Source organism: Trematomus bernacchii, unplaced genomic scaffold (genome assembly GCF_902827165.1).
Source record: "Trematomus bernacchii unplaced genomic scaffold, fTreBer1.1, whole genome shotgun sequence".
Classification (NCBI taxonomy): Eukaryota; Metazoa; Chordata; class Actinopteri; order Perciformes; family Nototheniidae; genus Trematomus; species Trematomus bernacchii.
Genome location: NW_022987352.1, coordinates 16,474 through 35,453, shown reverse-complemented (window position 1 = coordinate 35,453; position 18,980 = coordinate 16,474). Strand labels below are relative to the sequence as shown.

The following is an 18,980-nucleotide window of genomic DNA, read 5'->3' as shown; positions in this document are numbered from 1 at the left end:
GGATAAGAGGCCGGAGGCAGAGTCTCGAGCTCTCTCTCCCCGCAGAGGACCGGACCTCGGAGAGCAGCCACGTCGCCTATGTTTTTTTGCTTTGCCTTTGTGTTTGTCTTCGGACACATTAAGTTTTGCTAAATAAATACTTTTTTTTACATATTCTTGTCCTTCCCACGCTTTTTGTTATGGCTAAGAGCCAGGCCATGACAGATGGGGGCTCGTCCACGTCTCTTATCTGTGATACAGCAACGGATAGGTAAGATTTGTGTTGGGAGTTGGTGCGCGTGTATAAAGTTTGTTGGGAGTGCGGCCGGTTTCTTTGTTTCGGCTCGTTGTGGGAAGGACATTTCAGATCGTTGTTTGGGGACATATTTGATTACTTTGTGAGGCTTCGATTTGTTTGGTATCATATTTTGGGAGAGTGGTTGCTAGTTGTTCTTAGCCGTGGTCAGCTGTTTGTTTTTTTGTTTTCTTTCTCCTTTCTCTCTCGTGGGGGTTTGTTGGTGCGTTGCAGGTGGAGCGGGGCGGAGTTTTCCCTGGCAGGTTAAGCGGCGGTTCCCTTGGGATTGTTGAGCGGGGTGTGTAGTGTTGCGGAGAAAGTGGTTGAAGCTTCGGCTTGGGAGCATGGCCGTGGTCACAGTAGTGTTGCTAGCTTGCTAGTCGCTTTGCTGGGCCAGCGGTCTCCGGTGCATAAATACCCACCACAAGTAACTGCATGAAGACTAGGGAGGAGATTAGTCAGTGGGATGGTGAGTTAGTGGGGAAACTCCAATCAGAACATTAGTGTTGTTCCACTTTGGACGCATAATAAGTGTGGTGGTATCTGTCCGGGTTGTTTTTGTGTTTTTTTTTCTTTCTCATCTCTCGGTTTAAAGGTCCGGTGTTGTGTTCCGGTGAGGGGTCGTTGGAAGTTAATATGGCTGACGTAGAGGCATTTATTGAAGCTCCGTCTCAGGAGCTGCTTGGTACTTTTTCAAGAGAGCAGCTGCTCTTAATTGCTGAGCATTTCTCTGTGTCTATTGTCGGGGATAGAAGGGTGAAGGATAACATAAAATACTCTATAGTGTCGACGTTAAGGGAGACGGGAGTTTTTGCTGCAAAGGAAGAGGGGGTTTTGTTAAAACCTCGTTTTCAGGCAAGTGCACTTTCTTTTGAGCAGCAGAGGGAAATGTTGTTGTTGCAGCAGGAACACGAAAAAGTAAAGTGGGAACATGACAGAGTAAAGTATGAACATGACAGAGTAAAGGATGAACGTGACCGGGAACATGACAAAAGGAAGTATGAGTTGGGAATTGAAAAGGAAATCACAGTGGAGCGGATGCGACAAGAATCTGAGAAAGCCAAGATAGAGTGGGAGGGACATCGTCTGGCTATTCTCAGAGATGGCGCGTTGTCCGGTGAGGGGCAGGGTGAACAGGTGCCCAGGTCTCCTCATCGCTTTGATGTTAATAACCTGCGCTTGCTGCCTCACTTTAATGAAAGTGATCCCGACACGTTTTTTTTGTTATTTGAACGTGTGGCTAGGGCTAGAGAGTGGCCTGATGCGGACTGCGCTCTGATGCTTCAGTGTGTTCTCACAGGACGAGCGCAGTCTGCATATTGCTCTTTATGTCTGGAAGATAGCTCTAGCTATAGTAAAATAAAATCAGCGGTGCTTAGAGCATATGAACTTGTGCCAGAGGCCTATCGACAACGTTTTAGGTCCTTTGAGCAAAAACAAGATCAAACGTATGTGGAGATGGCGAGGGATTTGTCTGTTCATTTTAAGCGTTGGTTAACTGCTCTTGACGTCACTACTTTTGACGATTTGTGTGAGCTCATGACTTTGGAACAGTTCAAAAATATTCTTCCTGACAAGATTGCTACTTACATAACAGAACACAGGGTCACTTCTGCGGCTGAAGCTGCTGTGGCAGCTGATGAGTTTGTGTTGCTTCATAAGAGCAGGTTCGGAGGGCGCTCTGGGGCCCTAACTGTTTTTGAAGGAAGTAGGAAGGCTGTTGATGTTGGTTCATTTGGGATGGAGCCAAGGAAATTGGGTTTGGTCAAGTCTGAGGTGGATAATAGTGATATTTGCCACTATTGTCGTGAAAAAGGCCATTGGAAGGCAGATTGTCCTGCGCTTAGAGCAAAATCTGAGGGAGGAAGATATTTTGTTGGGCATGTTGCGTTAGCTGCTCCGGTGAAAAGCTGCTGTGTTGCCGATGTGCTTACATCCCACTTATGTGGATCTGAGGTTTTGGCATCTTATGCTCCATTTATACGAGACGGCTTGGTGTCATTGGTAGGTAGTAATGTCAGAGTTCCAATCAAAATATTGCGAGACACAGGGGCTTTTGATTCCTATATTGTTGACTCTGTTTTGCCTTTGTCTTATGAAAGTGACACTGGTGACACCGTTCTGAGTTGGGGAATGGGATTAAAAGTTCTTCCTATTCCTGTTCATAGGATGTATATTGACTGTGATCTTGTTAAGGGTGAGGTGGCTGTTGGTGTACGTCCAGCTTTGCCAATCGAGGGGATACACTTCATCCTGGGCAACGGTTTGGCAGGTAGCAGAGTCTGGACTGATGTTCCCCCTGCGTTTTTAGTCACTGGCGGTCCGATTGAGTCAGGGTCTGAGGAGAGCTCTACAGTGTTGGCAGACGTCACGTCCTCTTGTGTGACCACTCGTGCTATGGACAAAAATATGTTTGGAAACCAGAAGACCAAACATTGTCCCACTAGTCAAAGTGGTCGTGGCGTTGATGGTGGTCGCGGTGGCGGTAGCGTTGATGGTGGTCGTGGCGGCGGCAGCAGGGGTCGAGGGAGAGGCAAGGAAATGTCCTGCTATCGGTGTGGAGACCAAGGACACATGGCTCGTGACTGTGGGCATGCCAACGACCGGAAGTGCTATTCCTGCGGTGGGCTTGGTCACATCCAGAGACGGTGCAGTAGGGTGAAATGTTACAGGTGTGGCGACATTGGCCACGTTGCGGTGCAGTGCAGTAAAGCCAGTGAAACTAACTGCTACAACTGAGGAAACATGGGCCGTGACGGTAATGTATTGTCTGTCATACTGTTCGATAAATCGTTCTCGCTCTGCCCATCCTTTTAAAGTGTGCTTCTCAGGTAGTTACCTGAGTTGCTAAAGATGTGGCTGGGTGTTGGAGGAGCGTTTGGCAGTGTGAGGGGTTGTATGTTGCAATTGGTGGTTTTGTTGGAGGTGGGGTGCATTATGTCTTGTGTTTTTGTTGTTCATTACTGGTGTTTTTTGTTTTGTCAGGGTTGGGATTGGTGTGCCGGTGGTCCTGGGGACACCGACTTTAAGGGGGGGGGTGTGACGACCCCTGCCTTGTTGTCTCCTGTGGTGTGCATGGCCCTTTAATGTTTCTCCTCTGCTTGTGACGACCTGATTAAGGACACCTGACGCCTTGATTAAGGACACCTGACGGCTGGCGGAGGATAAAGAGGCCGGAGGCAGAGTCTCGAGCTCTCTCTCCCCGCAGAGGACCGGACCTCGGAGAGCAGCCACGTCGCCTATGTTTTTTTGCTTTGCCTTTGTGTTTGTCTTCGGACACATTAAGTTTTGCTAAATAAATACTTTTTTTTACATATTCTTGTCCTTCCCACGCTTTTTGTTATGGCTAAGAGCCAGGCCATGACATTTACATTCATCTTTTGGTATATTTGGTTGGATAGGAACACTTTGATGCACATTCAGTACCAGTGTGTGAGGTTGTGGTTGCGATGCCGATATCCGGACGCGTACAGCGAGGACTACAAAAAGACACATGAGGTGACTAGGGATGTGTGTTCAAAACATTGCACGCTTGAATAAATCATTTAAACCATTTATTTTTGTCAGACTTATTACTGAATATCGTTCTTAATGTGATACCAAGTCCATCTGAGACCTGTGTATACCTTCAGACAGCCTCCAAGTGAAGCACACGTTTACTCACAGTTTGAAAGCAGCGTGGAGAAGTCAGCTGTGGAGCTGTGATCCGCCCAGGATAACTTGTGATACGTCTTCTGTGGCTTGTTCTTGTTGTCAGTCTTATATTTGTATCATTAGCAAGAATGAAATGTGTAGTTTGTAACGTAGAGTTTGTAACGCAAAAACAGCGGTAGGCTACATATATCATACAATAAACATTTATTCATTTATTGACTTCTTTATACAGGTGTACATGTGGAAATTGCACCACAATGCCTTCGGAACCTGAGAATGTGTGCTGCATTGAGATACCACACGTAACATTTTTGATAGCTTCACTAAGTTCTCTGTTTAGAGAATACATTTTTCACATGTCATTCAATATATGTTTATCTCACTAGGTGTCAAGACGGATGCAGGAACTTGAGGTTTTATGCAATCTTTCATTTCATTCTGTCATTGTACATCGCGTTACTATTATATTACATGTACTACACAGCAATGGCATAACACACCCATTTGTTGATGACAAAAAAGTCCACACACAACCTTATGCTTTTGAAATCAGCATATACTTTACCCATCCAACATGAATAATCATCACACATTTAATATAAACTGTCGGAACTTTATTGCTAAAAGCAAAGGTTCTTTGAACTCATAAAAATAAAGTAAATGTACTTATATTTTTACATAAATGACATAGGCTTTTCACTAAATATTCTTTGAAATGATTTCAGGCACATCGACCGTGGCCCAGGGGACTGTTGTACGCTTTCCCACCAGTCCCGCTGATCCCTCGGTTCCTGGACCGAGTGCAGGAGGAGCGACTGTCAGTGATCCTAATTGCCCCGGAGCGCACAGGCGCTTCCTGGTTTCCATGCCTACAGTGTACGCTGTCAGGCAGACCGTGGGAAATTCCGTGGCGCGGGGACGCTCTCTCGCAGGTGGAGGGAGCGATCAACAGTCACCCTGTGATAGGCCAGCACTTATGGGCATGGCCCCTGAGCGGGAACACTTAGAGGGGCTGGGCCTCTCTCAAGATGTTGTACGAACCATTCAGGGAGCCAGGGCCGCGTCTACCAGAGCGTCCTACACAGCCAAGTGGACAGCGTTCCAGCGTTGGTGTTTAGGAAAAAGCCTGGACCCCATTACGTGCCCCCTGCCTCACGTGCTGTCATTCCTCCAGCTGTTGTTGGACAGGCTTTCAACACAATCAAGGTATATGCTGCTGCCATATCATCTTATCATGTGGGTTTCGGGGTCGGGACGGTGTTTAGTCACCCCCTGACGAAACGTTTTCTGCGAGGAGTACGGAGACTCAGACCTGTGTCACGCTCACTGGCGCCTCAGTGGGATTTGGCTTTGGTGTTACGCGCACTAAGCAAAGCCCCATTTGAACCTTTAGATCAGGTTCCCCTTAAACTGTTATCAGCCAAAGTAGTACTACTTTTGGCTCTAACATCAGCAAAAAGGGTGAGTGATTTGTCTGCTCTCTCTGTGGCTCCGTCATGCCTCCGGATCCAAGGAGATGGCAGTTCAGCTGTTTTACGCCCTAACCCGGCTTTTATGCCAAAGGTCATCACAAGCTCTTTTAGGTCAAGAGTGATCACGCTGGATGGCTTCTTTCTATGGGCTCAGAACAGTCTCATAATACACACATGCACACAGAAGGATTCACACTTGTATTTGTCAATGCACACACAAATGTGTTCCGCTTCATATACATGTAAATAAAATACAAATACAGAACAAAGTTTTACATATGTATTTTTGATCCTCACATTTTTGTTTTCCGTTTAAAACCCCTGCACCTACAAACACAAACTGCTTTCTGTGCATGGATCGCTGTGCATTCGTGTGTGGGTTTTTTGAGACTGCCCTGACGGTGATCCGATTCGTACTTGTAATTTTTTCTATCTATAGCCAATCAGATGTCTCCTCAATTATAAGCCAATCACATGAGCGCGCCCCCACGAGGGTAGATTTCTTGCGTTCATGACGTAGCGCTTCATGTACGCATTTTGCGCTGTCCGGAGCTGACAGGTCCATGGAGCCTGCCTGCAGGCGCTAATCTCAGGACACCTCCACTCTCAGGCCCCGCTCACACGGGACCGTTTGCGTTTATGCACAGTATGCGTATTCAAAAAAGTGTTCCGTTCACATGCATTCGTTTCATTTAACGTGTCTGTTCAAACGAGACCGCTGGAAACGCTGTAGTACATATGCCGGGACTGTAAGTGGCGCTGTAACTTCCGCCACAAAATACACCCAAAAGCAGTGAAGAAGACTCCGCAGCAATGTTGCCATGGCTACCCTTCTGTTTACGCCCCGCCGTGGATTTAGCAACATGTAGTTCATGTAATTCTCCATGTCCACTTGTTGCTGATGGTTGTGGTAGAGGAGCTGTATATTTTTGCACTAATATCTGTAGCATGGTCAGTAGCAGTAGCACTAGCAGTAGCTACTGACAGGAGGAGGAGCATGTCTCCGTGGAGAGGACTCGCTCAGAGAGATATTCTCTACAAACACCGGGTGAGATCCTCCTTTGTCAATATAATGGATCAATGCATGAAATCTGACTCTGTTTATTTTGTTTAAGGAGTATATTGGGCGTTAACAATTCTGGTTTGCCTTTTATAATATTATTTCATTCAAGAACCCCTTGTGCGTTTAATTAACACAGCCATGCTACAGCAGTGAGCAGGAGAGGTGGGGAAAGTGGGGCTATCGTTATTTTTTCAGGAAATATTCGTATAGAGGTGATTACACGGACTCGGTTGACCCCCCAGAGCGTTTCGTTTGCAAATCTATCCACCTTGGGACCCGTTATCGTTTGTGGGGTCAGTTTCTATCGGCCTCGTGTAAATAATAGGGCTATACGCACGCGAAACTATGCAGATACAAGCAGTTTTCTCCTCGTGTAAACGGCGCCTCAGTACATTGCCACTTTCCGAACAGGAAATGCACGCAAATACAATCTTTTATATTATTAAGGTACAGTGCCACTTTCCGAACCATTAATGAATGCTTGTGTACACAAAAACGGCAGGCAAAACCGTTTTAAATGTGTGTTTCCTGTATGGCGAATACAGCTGCTTTATTGATGTCTGTATGAAGTTGTTGTGAGTGTGGAGGGAGCAGCTACAGGTTAGCTTAGCCTAATCGATCAGTGCACTACGAAGCCAGTGATAGACAGTGAACTGTCAACGGGGGGAAGCCCCGCTGGTCATTATCGGCCGATATTCACTCTTAATAGTTTGATCGGTGCTCTCTATAAAGGCCGATCAGGAGAGCTGGATCTGATCGATATGGACATAAACGCGAGTGAAGTTTTAGCGAGCTGCATGAGAAACTGACGGGCTGTCAGGAGAGAGGGAGGGAGAGATGAAAATAGAGTTACTCCCGTGTTATTAGCCATATCCGGTCATAGTCCGGTAATTACCTGCTAACGGAAACTGCTACACAATTCTTCTTATTATTATTATTATTGAAACATTTGTCTGGTAAAATACATTCTGTCCGCGGAAACCCTGCTCCGGACAGCGCAAAATGCGTATATGAAGTGTCATGAACGCAATAAATCATACCCTTGTGGGGACGCGCTCATATGATTGGCTTAGAATGAAGGAGACATCTGATTGGCTATAGATAGAAAAGATTACAAGTAGGAATCGGGTGACAGAAAGCGGTTTGTGTTTGCAGGTTCAGAGGATTTAAACGGAAAACAAATATGTGAGGATCAAAAATACATATGTAAAACTTTTTTCTGTATTTGGATTTTATTTACATGTATATGAAACGGAACACATTTGTGTTTGCATTGACAAACACAAGTGTGGATCCGGAGACACAAGTGTGAATCCTTTTGCGGATCATGAAATACAAGTGTGAATCCTTCTGTGTGCATGTGTGTATTATGAGACTGTTCTGAGCCCATATCTTTCCCCCTCCTCACAGGTCGGAGGAAGAAGCCACCTCTCATCTCCTCTGTCCTGTGCGCGCGCTGTCCTGCTACACTGTAAGACCGAACATTACAAGCTTCTGAAAAAAAATGGGTTGTTTTAACTCAAACATTTAAAAAAGTGAATTCACCGCTAATGTTTTGATGACTATGAACTGATTTTTAATATTGTGTATACAGTGTTCAACCATTTTGGGTCATATTGGTGATTGTACTCAAACATTTTTACTGAATCTGTCTGACGCTGGTCTGACGTCATCACGTATGTGCTCCGCCCCCGACGTGCCTAGACGTTCTCTCACCCATGCCTTCACCAGAGTCAGCCATTAGCTCCTCGTCTCGGTTGAAATCGCTCATACTTTTAAGAATACTTTCCCCACCTTGCTGATTGCACTCACTGCCGGAATCTTGATCCTTTGTTTTGGCCGCACTACTCTGGTGAGTTACGTCTTGCCTTTGCACAGTATTTAAATTATGTTTTATTAATTTCTGCATCTAATGCACTTTGTGTCGCATGGTGTATTAGTTTGATTTGAGCTCTTGTTAGCTAGCCTACATTTAATATCTGCCTCACTTGAAAAATGATTTAACTTACGTGTAAGACAGTATTTTTATATTGTTTTAAGTTATATCTCAAAGTGGAACGTTTGTGTTGCAAAAGTTCTCTGGAAAATTCGAACCTAAAATGGCGGCAGGCCGCGCGTTTTCTTTCTTCTATTTTTTTTACCGCATGTTTTATTAACTTGGAGGCATAGAGGATTTACGTTCATTTGATCCACTACAATGTACCATAACCGTGCGTTCTTCTGCATGTTTGTAAAAGCAAGCTAACTTGTAACACTAGACTATTCATTTTACAAGGTCATTTGTACCCCCCAGCGTTTTCAAATACATGTAACTTACAAAGGTAATGATCGCACAGTGATGATACTAATACTTCTAGAATATGTGGAGTCTCAGCTTTAATCTGATATCTTGTATGTGCAGTTACGATAAGTAATAAAGTATTTCTACCGTGAGGTAGGCATTTTTTCGCTCAGGGCTAATTTAGACGCTTCTTGTGAGACTTGTGTTTTGTTTCGGTAAAAATGGTTCGTATCGTCAGTTAGGGGAGTTTCGTTAAGTGGGTATGACCAGAGTTGGGTGTAACGCGTTACAAAGTAACGCTTTACTGTAATAATATTACTTTTGTCGGTAACGGAGTAGTGTAACGCGTTACTTTTATAATTCAGTAATCACACTACAGTTACTAACATTGCCCCGACACGCGTTACTTCGTTACTTTTATAAAATCAGTCATAATCACACTGACAGACAAGAGGGGTTTCCGCCGGACCCCCGAACCCAGAGTGAGGATGTGAGTGCGCCGCCGACTCTGAAGCGGCACAAATTAGAATTTGGAGGACCGGTAACCAAAGCAGAGATGGACAGGCTTGTAGCATCCTTCATAGTAGAGGTAATGTTGCCCATTTGCACAGTGGAATCACCATCACATCGTTCAGAGATATACTGCGCAAAATACAGATAGCAGGAGACAGAGGACAGCCATGGGCGGCGGCGACGACGGCGGCGAATAATCGATTAATATTCGCCAGGGCTGTCCGATTTTCGAATTTGATCATGGTCAGTTTCTGGCTTAACTTTGACATGTTTACTCGGATTTAGCATGTTATGTTTCTGTTTATCTCTGCTGCCTTCAGTCCACATATACATTGTACTGTGAATTAAATAGTCATTTTATATTTTGGCAGATTTATGCAGAGTGTCACAGGATAACAAACCTCAACCTGAAGAACCACTTCTATGCGGAGTTGGATAGACATGCCCCCCGTCTTCAGAGCCTGTTCAGGAAGAAGGCGGCAAGCAAAGGGAAGGTAGCTGAAGTTCTGAATCAGCTATTCGTCTCCTATGACCTCCAGGTGAGTCGGTTACGCCTCTTGGTGTTTTATTCTCATACTAGAGTGGATTATCTTTGACAAAATGGTAATCTCTTCAGTCATGGAAGAGCCCTTTCTTGTGATATCAATTGTTGTGTGGCTATACTGTTTAGCATCCAAAGTAAAACAAAGATATGTTCTCACACTCAAGGAGCAAGGTGACGTCCATGTCCGACGTGCTGCTGTCCTCCGTGCTCTGCCTGCATATCTGCATGAAGATGACTCCACGTTTCTGAGGCTGTGGCATGTAAGTCAGCATAATAACTGTTTTGAATGTATGTGACAGATCATCAAAAAATATAGTTTATCTTGTTACATTGTTTCAGGAGCTCTATCGCAGGAAGACAATTATTTGAATTTTTATAGAGAAAACATTATAATAAATGATAGATTTAGTTTGAAAAAGTATGAACTGTCCTGGGGGGTATACTACGAATCTAGTTCAACATATCCTGGATATGTTTTGAGTTATCCGGTTGACTAAATAAAATTAAAAAAAACGCTCTCGCTAAACGGTCCTACGACGCTGGCTATCAACTCGATCGCTCAAGCCAGCCGTGTCCTATCTAGTTAGGTGCGCGTTCACATAAAAGGGGTGGTATTTGGAGCAATCGACCAATCACAAACATGGACAAGCCGTGTACTGACAGCGCAGCGCGTCATATATTTCCTGAATGAAAAGTCAACTAATATTAGACAAATATGAAGACGTTAAACTTAAAACATCCATGACTTAAACACTTTATCCAGGATAAAAGCCACATAGCTGCAGCTGCAAGGTGAATACAGCTGGTAAAAGAAAAAGTGTTTGAATGCGTACATCAACAGGTTTATGAAATCACTGCCCCGTCTAAGACACGAGTGGATCTGACTTTAATTACATTTGACTCAAGTGTTTCGTCAACTTAATGTATTGCTTAAAATAATACTTCTGCATACAGTATGTGACACTGTGAGTGTTGCACGGCCAGATACGGCTCAAGAAGCTGACTCAGATAAGGAAATATATGATACATTATGATGTGATATCATCCTCCTGTCATATGAATTGATCGCTTTAAACTCCGCACACTGAGCTCTGATTGGTCAGCAGGCAGTGCTTTTATCCTGGAACCTATCCTGCTCCGGAGGCTAGTCGTTCAGAATAAGTTATCTAGCCCGCTAAAAAGTGAACCAGCTTCGTAGGACCGGAAACCCCTGAAGTTAGCTTGCTAAACAAAAATCTTGCTTCGTAGTATAGGCCCCTGGTGTCATCAAAGCTTGATTCTGTCACTGAGGTTATATTACTCAAACATTATCTCTTGTGTTGCTCACATCCCATTCAGGTTCTAGTTCCAAGATTTGAATATTGCCATAAGAATTGTAATTATTGTAAGGTACACAATGGATATGTTGAATATAATCTCCCTTTACTTTTACACTACTTTAGGATTTATTTAAAATTAAGCTCTTTAGGTTTCAGTGTAAAAAATGGGCTCACGTGATTTAAAGGGCCCATGTCATGGCCATGTCTACTGATCATAATTCCATTGTTGAGGTCTATTAGAATAGATTTATATTGTGCATTTTTCCAAACTCACATTGGTTTCTCATACAGCATCTCTGTAAACTACGTGTATTCACTGAATTTCACTCTCTGCCTTTAACGGCTCGTTGGAGCTCCAATAGCTCCAGCCCCCACCCTCCCTGTGAGCACAGTGTGCTCTGATTGGTCGGGACGTTGTGAATCGCGCTGAGCTCCGTGGAGGTGTTGTTTCCTTGTTAGCGATACATAGCCAAACTCATCCTGAGCACACACAAAGTCACAGCCAAAGTAAAAACAATAAGTGTGGCTTGATATTGAGTAAGAAAAAGGTTGATAAACGCTGTGAGAATGGGTCTGCAGAGAGAATGGGTCTGCAGAGAGAATTTCACCGCGATCCCAACTGTCTGTTATCAGCCTGCAGCCAGGGAGGAGAAATCAGTTGAGCTGCTTGCTCCCTGCACACAGATGTGTGTGTGTGAGGAAGTCCGCTGATTGGTTAATTTGGAACAATCAGCGGGGGCTTAGCGTAACGGCTCCACGGATTGGTCCATTTCGTTCCGGGTACAGCTTGACATCATGCCGTACCCGGAACGAAATGGAAGAATCAAATGGACAATGACGTATCTCCAACGAGGCGTTTTGGGGAGGTATTTTCTGTGTTAGAGTTTTACTCGCTACAGGGTGTACTTTGAGGGTTTTGACTCTGCACACCGTTTACATGAATAAAAACCTTCATAACACACAAGGGGACGGGTAATAACCGGAGAAGCATGACATGGGCCCTTTAAGAACATATGCAATTAAGAGAGGGCTTTCTTTCCTGCAGCATCAGTGTTCAATACAAAATAATCTCTAGTGTTCCCCATATTTTTGTATGTGTAGTAGGGAGAGATTATACTGTAAATATATATTCAGTTGCCAGTTTATTAGCTACAACTAGCTAATAGTAACACAGTCTAATACAGTGATAAAATAAATCCTACCCTTATGAAGGTTATTAATGGTTTTTTTGTAGAAAGCATTTATGTCAACTGATTGGTTATTTTGGAGGCTGACGTTTCTGGTGCTGTAACATTATGTTGTGCAATGCTAATAGGTGTTTCCTTAACCCTTTAACTGCCAGCGCCACCATTTGGTAGAGCACATTTTGTGTCTTGATATCTTGAACTCCATCTGATTCAGCCAGCTCTACCATCTGGTTGACGTGTTATGCACAAAACAACCTCTAGATGTCACTGTGGTTTGAACAGAAAGCCCTTCAGCTAGCTTCCACTGAGAAAGTTGGCAATGCTAAAAATCACTGCTGAAGAAATCACTCTTTTTGGTCAACTTTTGTAAGGTAACCATATCAACATATTTTAGTGTCAGAGCACTTACTGAACATATTTAGATAACTTGATGCACAAAAAAAGTTTTAACAAGGGTGTAATTATTTTTTGGAAAATATGCTCAACCAATCGGTGGAATTGGCTTTTTATGGTAAACTAGCAATATGACTTTTTCAGAGTTTCAGAGATGTTTTCCAATAAAATATGGTAAATAAATGGCTAGATTCATGGTATAATATTACTGCCTTATGAGTCTCAGAGTGAAAGAGTGATAATAATTTATATAGCACCTTTCATGCATGGCATTCAGCCCAAAGTTGCACACAGATGAGCAAGTTAGGCCAACACAGGATGTAGACATTTGCTGTTAGGCCAGTGGTTTCTTGTTAGGCCAATTCAGCGTATACAGGAAGATGAGCAAGTATTTTTTTTAATTGTATTTTTTTTACAATTATAATTTATTATCTTTTATGAATATATCTGGTTGTATATATTGCTCATTTTCCATAAAAGAAACAAATGTATTTGAGTTTGTGTTTTATTTGAGTTTGATGCGTACAAATACTGTACTGTATGATGATTCTTGAAAATGCACTTTTACCATAAAAGGCCAGCTCGACCAGTTGGTAGAGGCTCATAAAAACAAAACTGTGGTCAGTCAAAACAAATAAAATTGTTTGTGGTTATTTGATAAAAAAAATGCAAACAAAAATTTTTTCCATAGCTTTTTTCTTGGTCTGGCAGTTAAAGGGTTAAAGCCACATTATGCACAAAACATTAGGTTATTTGATGTGATATGTCACTGATGTATTTTTCAGAAAACAGATTTCTGAGATAGCCAAGGCAATTTGGGGTAATGGGTAACGTTTATCTGTTCTTGTCATCAGGTGGAGCAGTCTGATGATCCAGACATAGAGGACATCGCGGTCGGACTTCTCATGATCAGTGCCAGGTCAACAGATACCACGCTCTTCTGCCCAGAGAGGATCGCTGTTGTCATTGAGGGTAACAGAGTTATTAAACTCCCCACACTGGCTGATGCATTCATCCTGCTTTTTGCACTGCCTCTGAGCTATCCAAAAGACTCGGAGCTGATGAGGACGCTGATGAGGACCTGCCCGTATTCGTTACCAACATTGGTAACCCATGCGGCCGTGTCGAAAGCGATACCGGCGAGCTTCTTCGTCACCTGGACACACACACAGAGAGAGAGAGATTTCAAATGTGAGTGCATAAACACACGGCGGCTGTAAAAAAAAATTGAAATTGTGACAAACTATACTGACCTTCTTGGTGGAATCCATCTTAAGGATGGATCCGAAGGTGGACTTGATCCTGGCCTTGTACTCATCCAGCCGCGTCATTATGTCATAGCCGTAGACTGTCAGCAGCCAGATGGGTGAGGGCAGAGTGGGCATTTGGGGCGGTGGTGGAAACTGCCCCCTCACGCTGCACAAGGCCAGGAACTGCTCGCACACGCCGAGGTACTGGATCGCTCTCCGCATCCAGGCGCCTGAGTGCTGCTCCCGCAGGGTGTTGCACAGCTGAGTGGCACTGTTGCCCAGAGTGCGGGACTTCAGCTGTGTAACCACCCTATGGTCACAGGACAGCCTGCAGAAACACAAAACAAGCATTATATACAGCTCCGGCATCACATGCATTGCATTTATTTATATATACGGTATGTTGTCAATTCCTCTCACTTGTACGTAAGTACTGCTGGGAACTGGCAGCTGTAGGTGGGGGCCAGCTGCCTGATGATGCCCTGTGACCACCTGCCGACCTTCTTCTTGCATCGACTGCACTCCAGGTACTCAGTGGCCATGAGATACCAGCCGTCGATGTCCAGGACCCTCCGGATGGTCCTGTACAGCCCAGCCTTCACCATGGACCCGGTGCATGAAGGCTGGGGGCATGTCAGCTGCAGACGCCAGAGTGGCATCCAAAGAAACAGCCGACATGCAAAGAAGGGGTCGGGGGACGCGGGAGGCTGGTGGTAGATTGGGGGGGGGATCCACCACAGATTCAAGTCTGTGATGAGGCTCGGCCCTCCCCCACTGGTCCCTGGTGAACAACACCCGACCGATCCACTGCTGCTGCTCCGCAGTGAGAGCTGCCCGCCATGACTCGGGCAGCAGCTGGAGAGAGAACCAGAGGAACGTAAAAGGCACTTATATCTGAGGACATCGCTCCAGGGCAGCAGATGAGCAGCGTTTACTTTGACAGACAGTCTTACCTCACGTGGCGGAGGAGGGAGGAAGGCTGGCCCCGGCAGCTCCTCCTGTCCGGCGGTGGCGAGGAGGGAGCTGGTGACTCTGCAGGCTGGACTCCGGCTGGAGGTCGCAGGGGGTGGTGTTGTTCCTGCGTGGCCTCCAGCAGCTCCTCGTCCGTGGGCTCGACAGAGACACCAGCCCCCTTGTGTGGTGCGGAGGAGGAGGTGGCGGGAGGTGGATGGAACGAGAGAGGGGCCTGTACATCTGAGGCTTAAAGAGAAATCAAACTCAACTTTATGTCAAAAAAAAATATGTTTGTACCCACAGAAAGATTGAAATACTGTTTCCCACAGTCCCGAGGTATAAAAAAGACACAAATGTTTAATTAACATGAAAGAATTAGATGTTAGTTGTGTTGTGTTAATATTGAGCCACAGAAAACTAAAACCTAGTGGAGCACAGAAGGTTGTTTAAAGAGAGAAAGTGACGACGAGACAAAACAACGACACCAGATTTGACTTGTTGAGGGAGCGATGCAGGCAGCGAGCGGTTGGAGGGGTTACGAGGGAGAGGATGATGAGCTTACTCTACATCTACAAGCACTCATTAGTGATGATTTGACAGGCGATTGGTCGGCGTGAAGCTTGGTGATTTGAGACTTGCAAAAGGCGCATAGTTTTTCATTAAAGCAAACTTACCTGCCAGGTCATATCCTTCTGAATACGGACATATTTATAGAGCAAAATAAAGGGAGAAGGGTCAAAAATGAAGTCAAACTTTCAGTTATCAACAACATGTTGCATGAATGCTACTTCAGTTTTTACTTACACTCCTCCATGTCAACTACCGCCCTGATCAGCTCTCCATCCGAAGGCTCCTCCGATGGCTTGGAGGGAAGAGCTGATCTGAGGGAGGCTGTAATTGCAACGTGAGTGAGAAGAAAATATACAGTGAGAAATACAAATAGGGTTAAACTGTGCATTTCATTTAGGCTGGACTTGCTTGGAAATGCAGGCTTAGGGTCCACCAGCTTCTTGATCTGTGCCTGCATTTCCACGGCAGACAGAGAACGCCGCCCGGACACGAAGGCCGCAAACGCTGAAGCAGGCCTATGAGACAGAACAACATCTAGAATGCACAGCATGAAAAACACCAACGTGTCTTCAGAAAGGTCATCCAGGTATGTCAAACTCAGACAGCTTTAAAATAAGACACGTACTTTGATGTAGTCCTCGCTCTCTGGCCAGAGACCGACACAGAGACTGTGCTGCTGATGGTGGTGCTGCTGCTGCACCACCAGCAGCAGCAGCAGCAGCAGCAGCAGCAGCAGCAGCAGCAGCAGCAGCAGCAGCAGCAGCAGCAGCAGCAGCAGCAGCAGCAGCAGCAGCAGCAGCAGCAGCAGCAGCAGCAGCAGCAGCAGCAGCAGCAGCAGCAGCAGCAGCAGCAGCAGCAGCAGCAGCAGCAGCAGCAGCAGCAGCAGCAGCAGCAGCAGCAGCAGCAGCAGCAGCAGCAGCAGCAGCAGCAGCAGCAGCAGCAGCAGCAGCAGCAGCAGCAGCAGCAGCAGCAGCAGCAGCAGCAGCTCTCTGTCTCGGCTCTTCGTGTAGCGGACGGCGTTCTCCATCTGCGTGCCGGGTGTGGGAATCTTCTTCCGGAGGACAACTCTACAAAAATCTGACAATTTGTCACGTGATTCTTATCAACCGAATTAGAATCCACATGTATATATATAGATATATATCTATAGATATATATAGATATATATATATATATACATCTATATATATATATATATATAGATATTACGACATACCGGATTTTTTTGGGGTCCACAGAGTTGTACAGGCAGTCCAGGGTCTCAAATGTAAAGTCCCCGAAGCCAACAAGGGCCTGTCCCTCCTGACCAGGCAGGATGGACTTCGCCCGCGCCTCCTCAAACGCCCGGTGGAACCTGACTGCCTTCAGAAAGTCAGGGTACGCTGAGGAGTAGCGGGTGAAGGCGTCCTGTAAATTCACAAATAAGGTTAAAACTTGTCACTCTTTTAATGGTATTGTGAATCAGACTGAAGGACTCCACCTTGTTGACCATCAGCGGAGACTGAGACCCTGTCCTCTCTCGCTCCTTCTGGTGGGAGGCGACCAGACGTGGTTCTCCAGGAGCCAGTGGAAGATCTTTCCCTGGTACTGGCCGAACTGGACCTTCCACCGGACGAGGTGGCGTTGTCGGTGGGCCCAGGCCTCCGCGTCCACCTCCTCTGGCTTCTTTGCCCTGTACGGGGCTTGGCCGGCTGCTCGCCGGGGGGCGAGGGCGCTGGCTTCGGCCGTGGCCTTCAAGAAGAGGGTCCCATTAGGTGCCCTTCTAAATTCTGGGTTTTCCATCTACACAGAGTTGGACTCAGTTAGACCACTACCACAAATACAATGAAGTACTTTACTGTAGGCTACTATGAAGTAATTTTACTTTGTACTTTTTCAGTTATTCTCTGTCAAACTCCTGTGGCAGAAAATCATTTTATCTCTTACTTGTGGTAGAAGTCCAACGAGTACTGAGTCCAACAGTACCAATGTCATTAAGAACTTATGTCAGAAAATCATTTTATCTCTCATCAAATATGGCAGAAAACATGCAGTTTGACAGAGGAGTACAACTAATCAGAGCCCTCTCATCTGAGCTCCGTTACACACACACACAGGAGCGGGACATCCTCCTCAACCTGTCCGCCATAAATGCCTCAGAGGACGGATACCTGAACCGTAGCGTCCAGCTAGCTTAGCGATAAATACACACAGCGTTGTATTGTCCTCCCCCTGTCGGCCCTAAAAGCTTCAGAGGGCGGATAGCTGGGCTCCGTAGCGTCCCGCTAGCTTAGCCGCTAGCTAACGGTAAACACACACAGCAGTGCATCAGCGGTTCACAAAGTACCGTACAAACACCACGGTTAACTCAGTATGACTAATCTCGGACATAGAAGTGCGTTTGTAACAGTGTTTACACGCGTATTTGCTAATAATTAATGCACATTTTACTCAGTGTCGCTTGGTTGAAGTCAGTCAGTGTGAAAAAACAATGGCGGACGGAGGAGAGATTGCTGAGAATTATGGAACAAATCCGCCTCACCGATTGGACGCCAAAAGCCCCAAAAGTTTGATTCTCTCTTATGGAACATATCCGGCCTCCCTATTGGGCGAGATATGGAACCAAGCCTGGACAGCCATTGGTCAGAAATTGGAACATTGGAACAGAGAAGGATAGAGGATACTGCCCATTCTTCTCTACGAAGCAGGGGGGCAAGGAGAGGAAAGGGGGCCCAAAAAGTGAAAAAATCAAATTAAAAAGTGAAAGTGGGTCTGCGGTTCGATCCCCAGCTGTGGCAGAGATGAGGAAGAGCTCCCCTCTCAGCCATGACAGCCAGCACTGACTGACACATATGGCGCATTTCCACTACACGGTCGGCCTCGGCCACACTCGGTACGGCTCGGTACGGCTTGGCCGCGTTGGGCCTTAACAGGGCCGACTCACTTCATGCTGCGCTTCCATTACAGTTTAGGAACTGGGGTAGTTACTATAGTAACGCAGTGTAGGCGGAGCCGTGACGTCATCTTCAATGAGAAATCCAGAAACACAACACAGCCGTTAGCTGTGAGCACTCAGAGCTCACAGCTCCTTATATATGTTCAGAAACTCGACAAAAGTTAAACAAGTACACACCACAGACTGCCTGTGTCATGGTGAATACAGTCGCTGCTTTATTTATGTCTGTATAGGCCGTTGTGAGTGTGGACGGTCGGGGCATATACTATATATATATATATATATATATATTAAATGCTTTGACAATAAATACATTACAAAATGTCATCTGTGGAAGCCGTGGTACTGTAAAAAGCACGACCAATCATTTTAGCCGGCCCGGCTAAAATAACTGGATGGCCTACCTGCCTGTCAGCCTTCCATCTGTGCACAAACTTATCTCGTGCCCTCATTGGTCATGTGCGCGTTCGTGTGTGTTGGAGGAGGGGCTCTGTAAGGAAGTGGCAGATTTTCTCCGGTTGTGTATTTTCAAATTCTAGCGATCTCGAGCCGGTTTCTCAAACTTACCTAC

General features: G+C 45.5%; 1 protein-coding gene across 1 annotated transcript; it reads left to right on the top strand.

The window, feature by feature from the left end:
• Positions 1-4,877: 4,877 nt before the first annotated feature.
• LOC117483736 lies at positions 4,878-14,015 on the top strand. Its single transcript, XM_034132084.1, has 5 exons — positions 4,878-5,134; positions 7,874-7,934; positions 9,629-9,796; positions 9,966-10,061; positions 13,555-14,015. The coding sequence occupies exons 1-5, from the start codon at positions 4,905-4,907 to the stop codon at positions 13,918-13,920; spliced, it is 921 nt and encodes a 306-aa protein (XP_033987975.1). The 5' UTR covers positions 4,878-4,904; the 3' UTR covers positions 13,921-14,015.
• Positions 14,016-18,980: the final 4,965 nt, after the last annotated feature.

Coding starts and splice junctions, on each gene's coding strand:
- LOC117483736 (XM_034132084.1), top strand. CDS start 4,905: ATGGGCATGGCCCCTGAGCGGGAACACTTAGAGGGGCTGGGCCTCTCT. Junction 5,135..7,873: donor AGGCTTTCAACACAATCAAG/GTATATGCTGCT, acceptor CCCTCCTCACAG/GTCGGAGGAAGAAGCCACCT. Junction 7,935..9,628: donor GCGCGCTGTCCTGCTACACT/GTAAGACCGAAC, acceptor ATATTTTGGCAG/ATTTATGCAGAGTGTCACAG.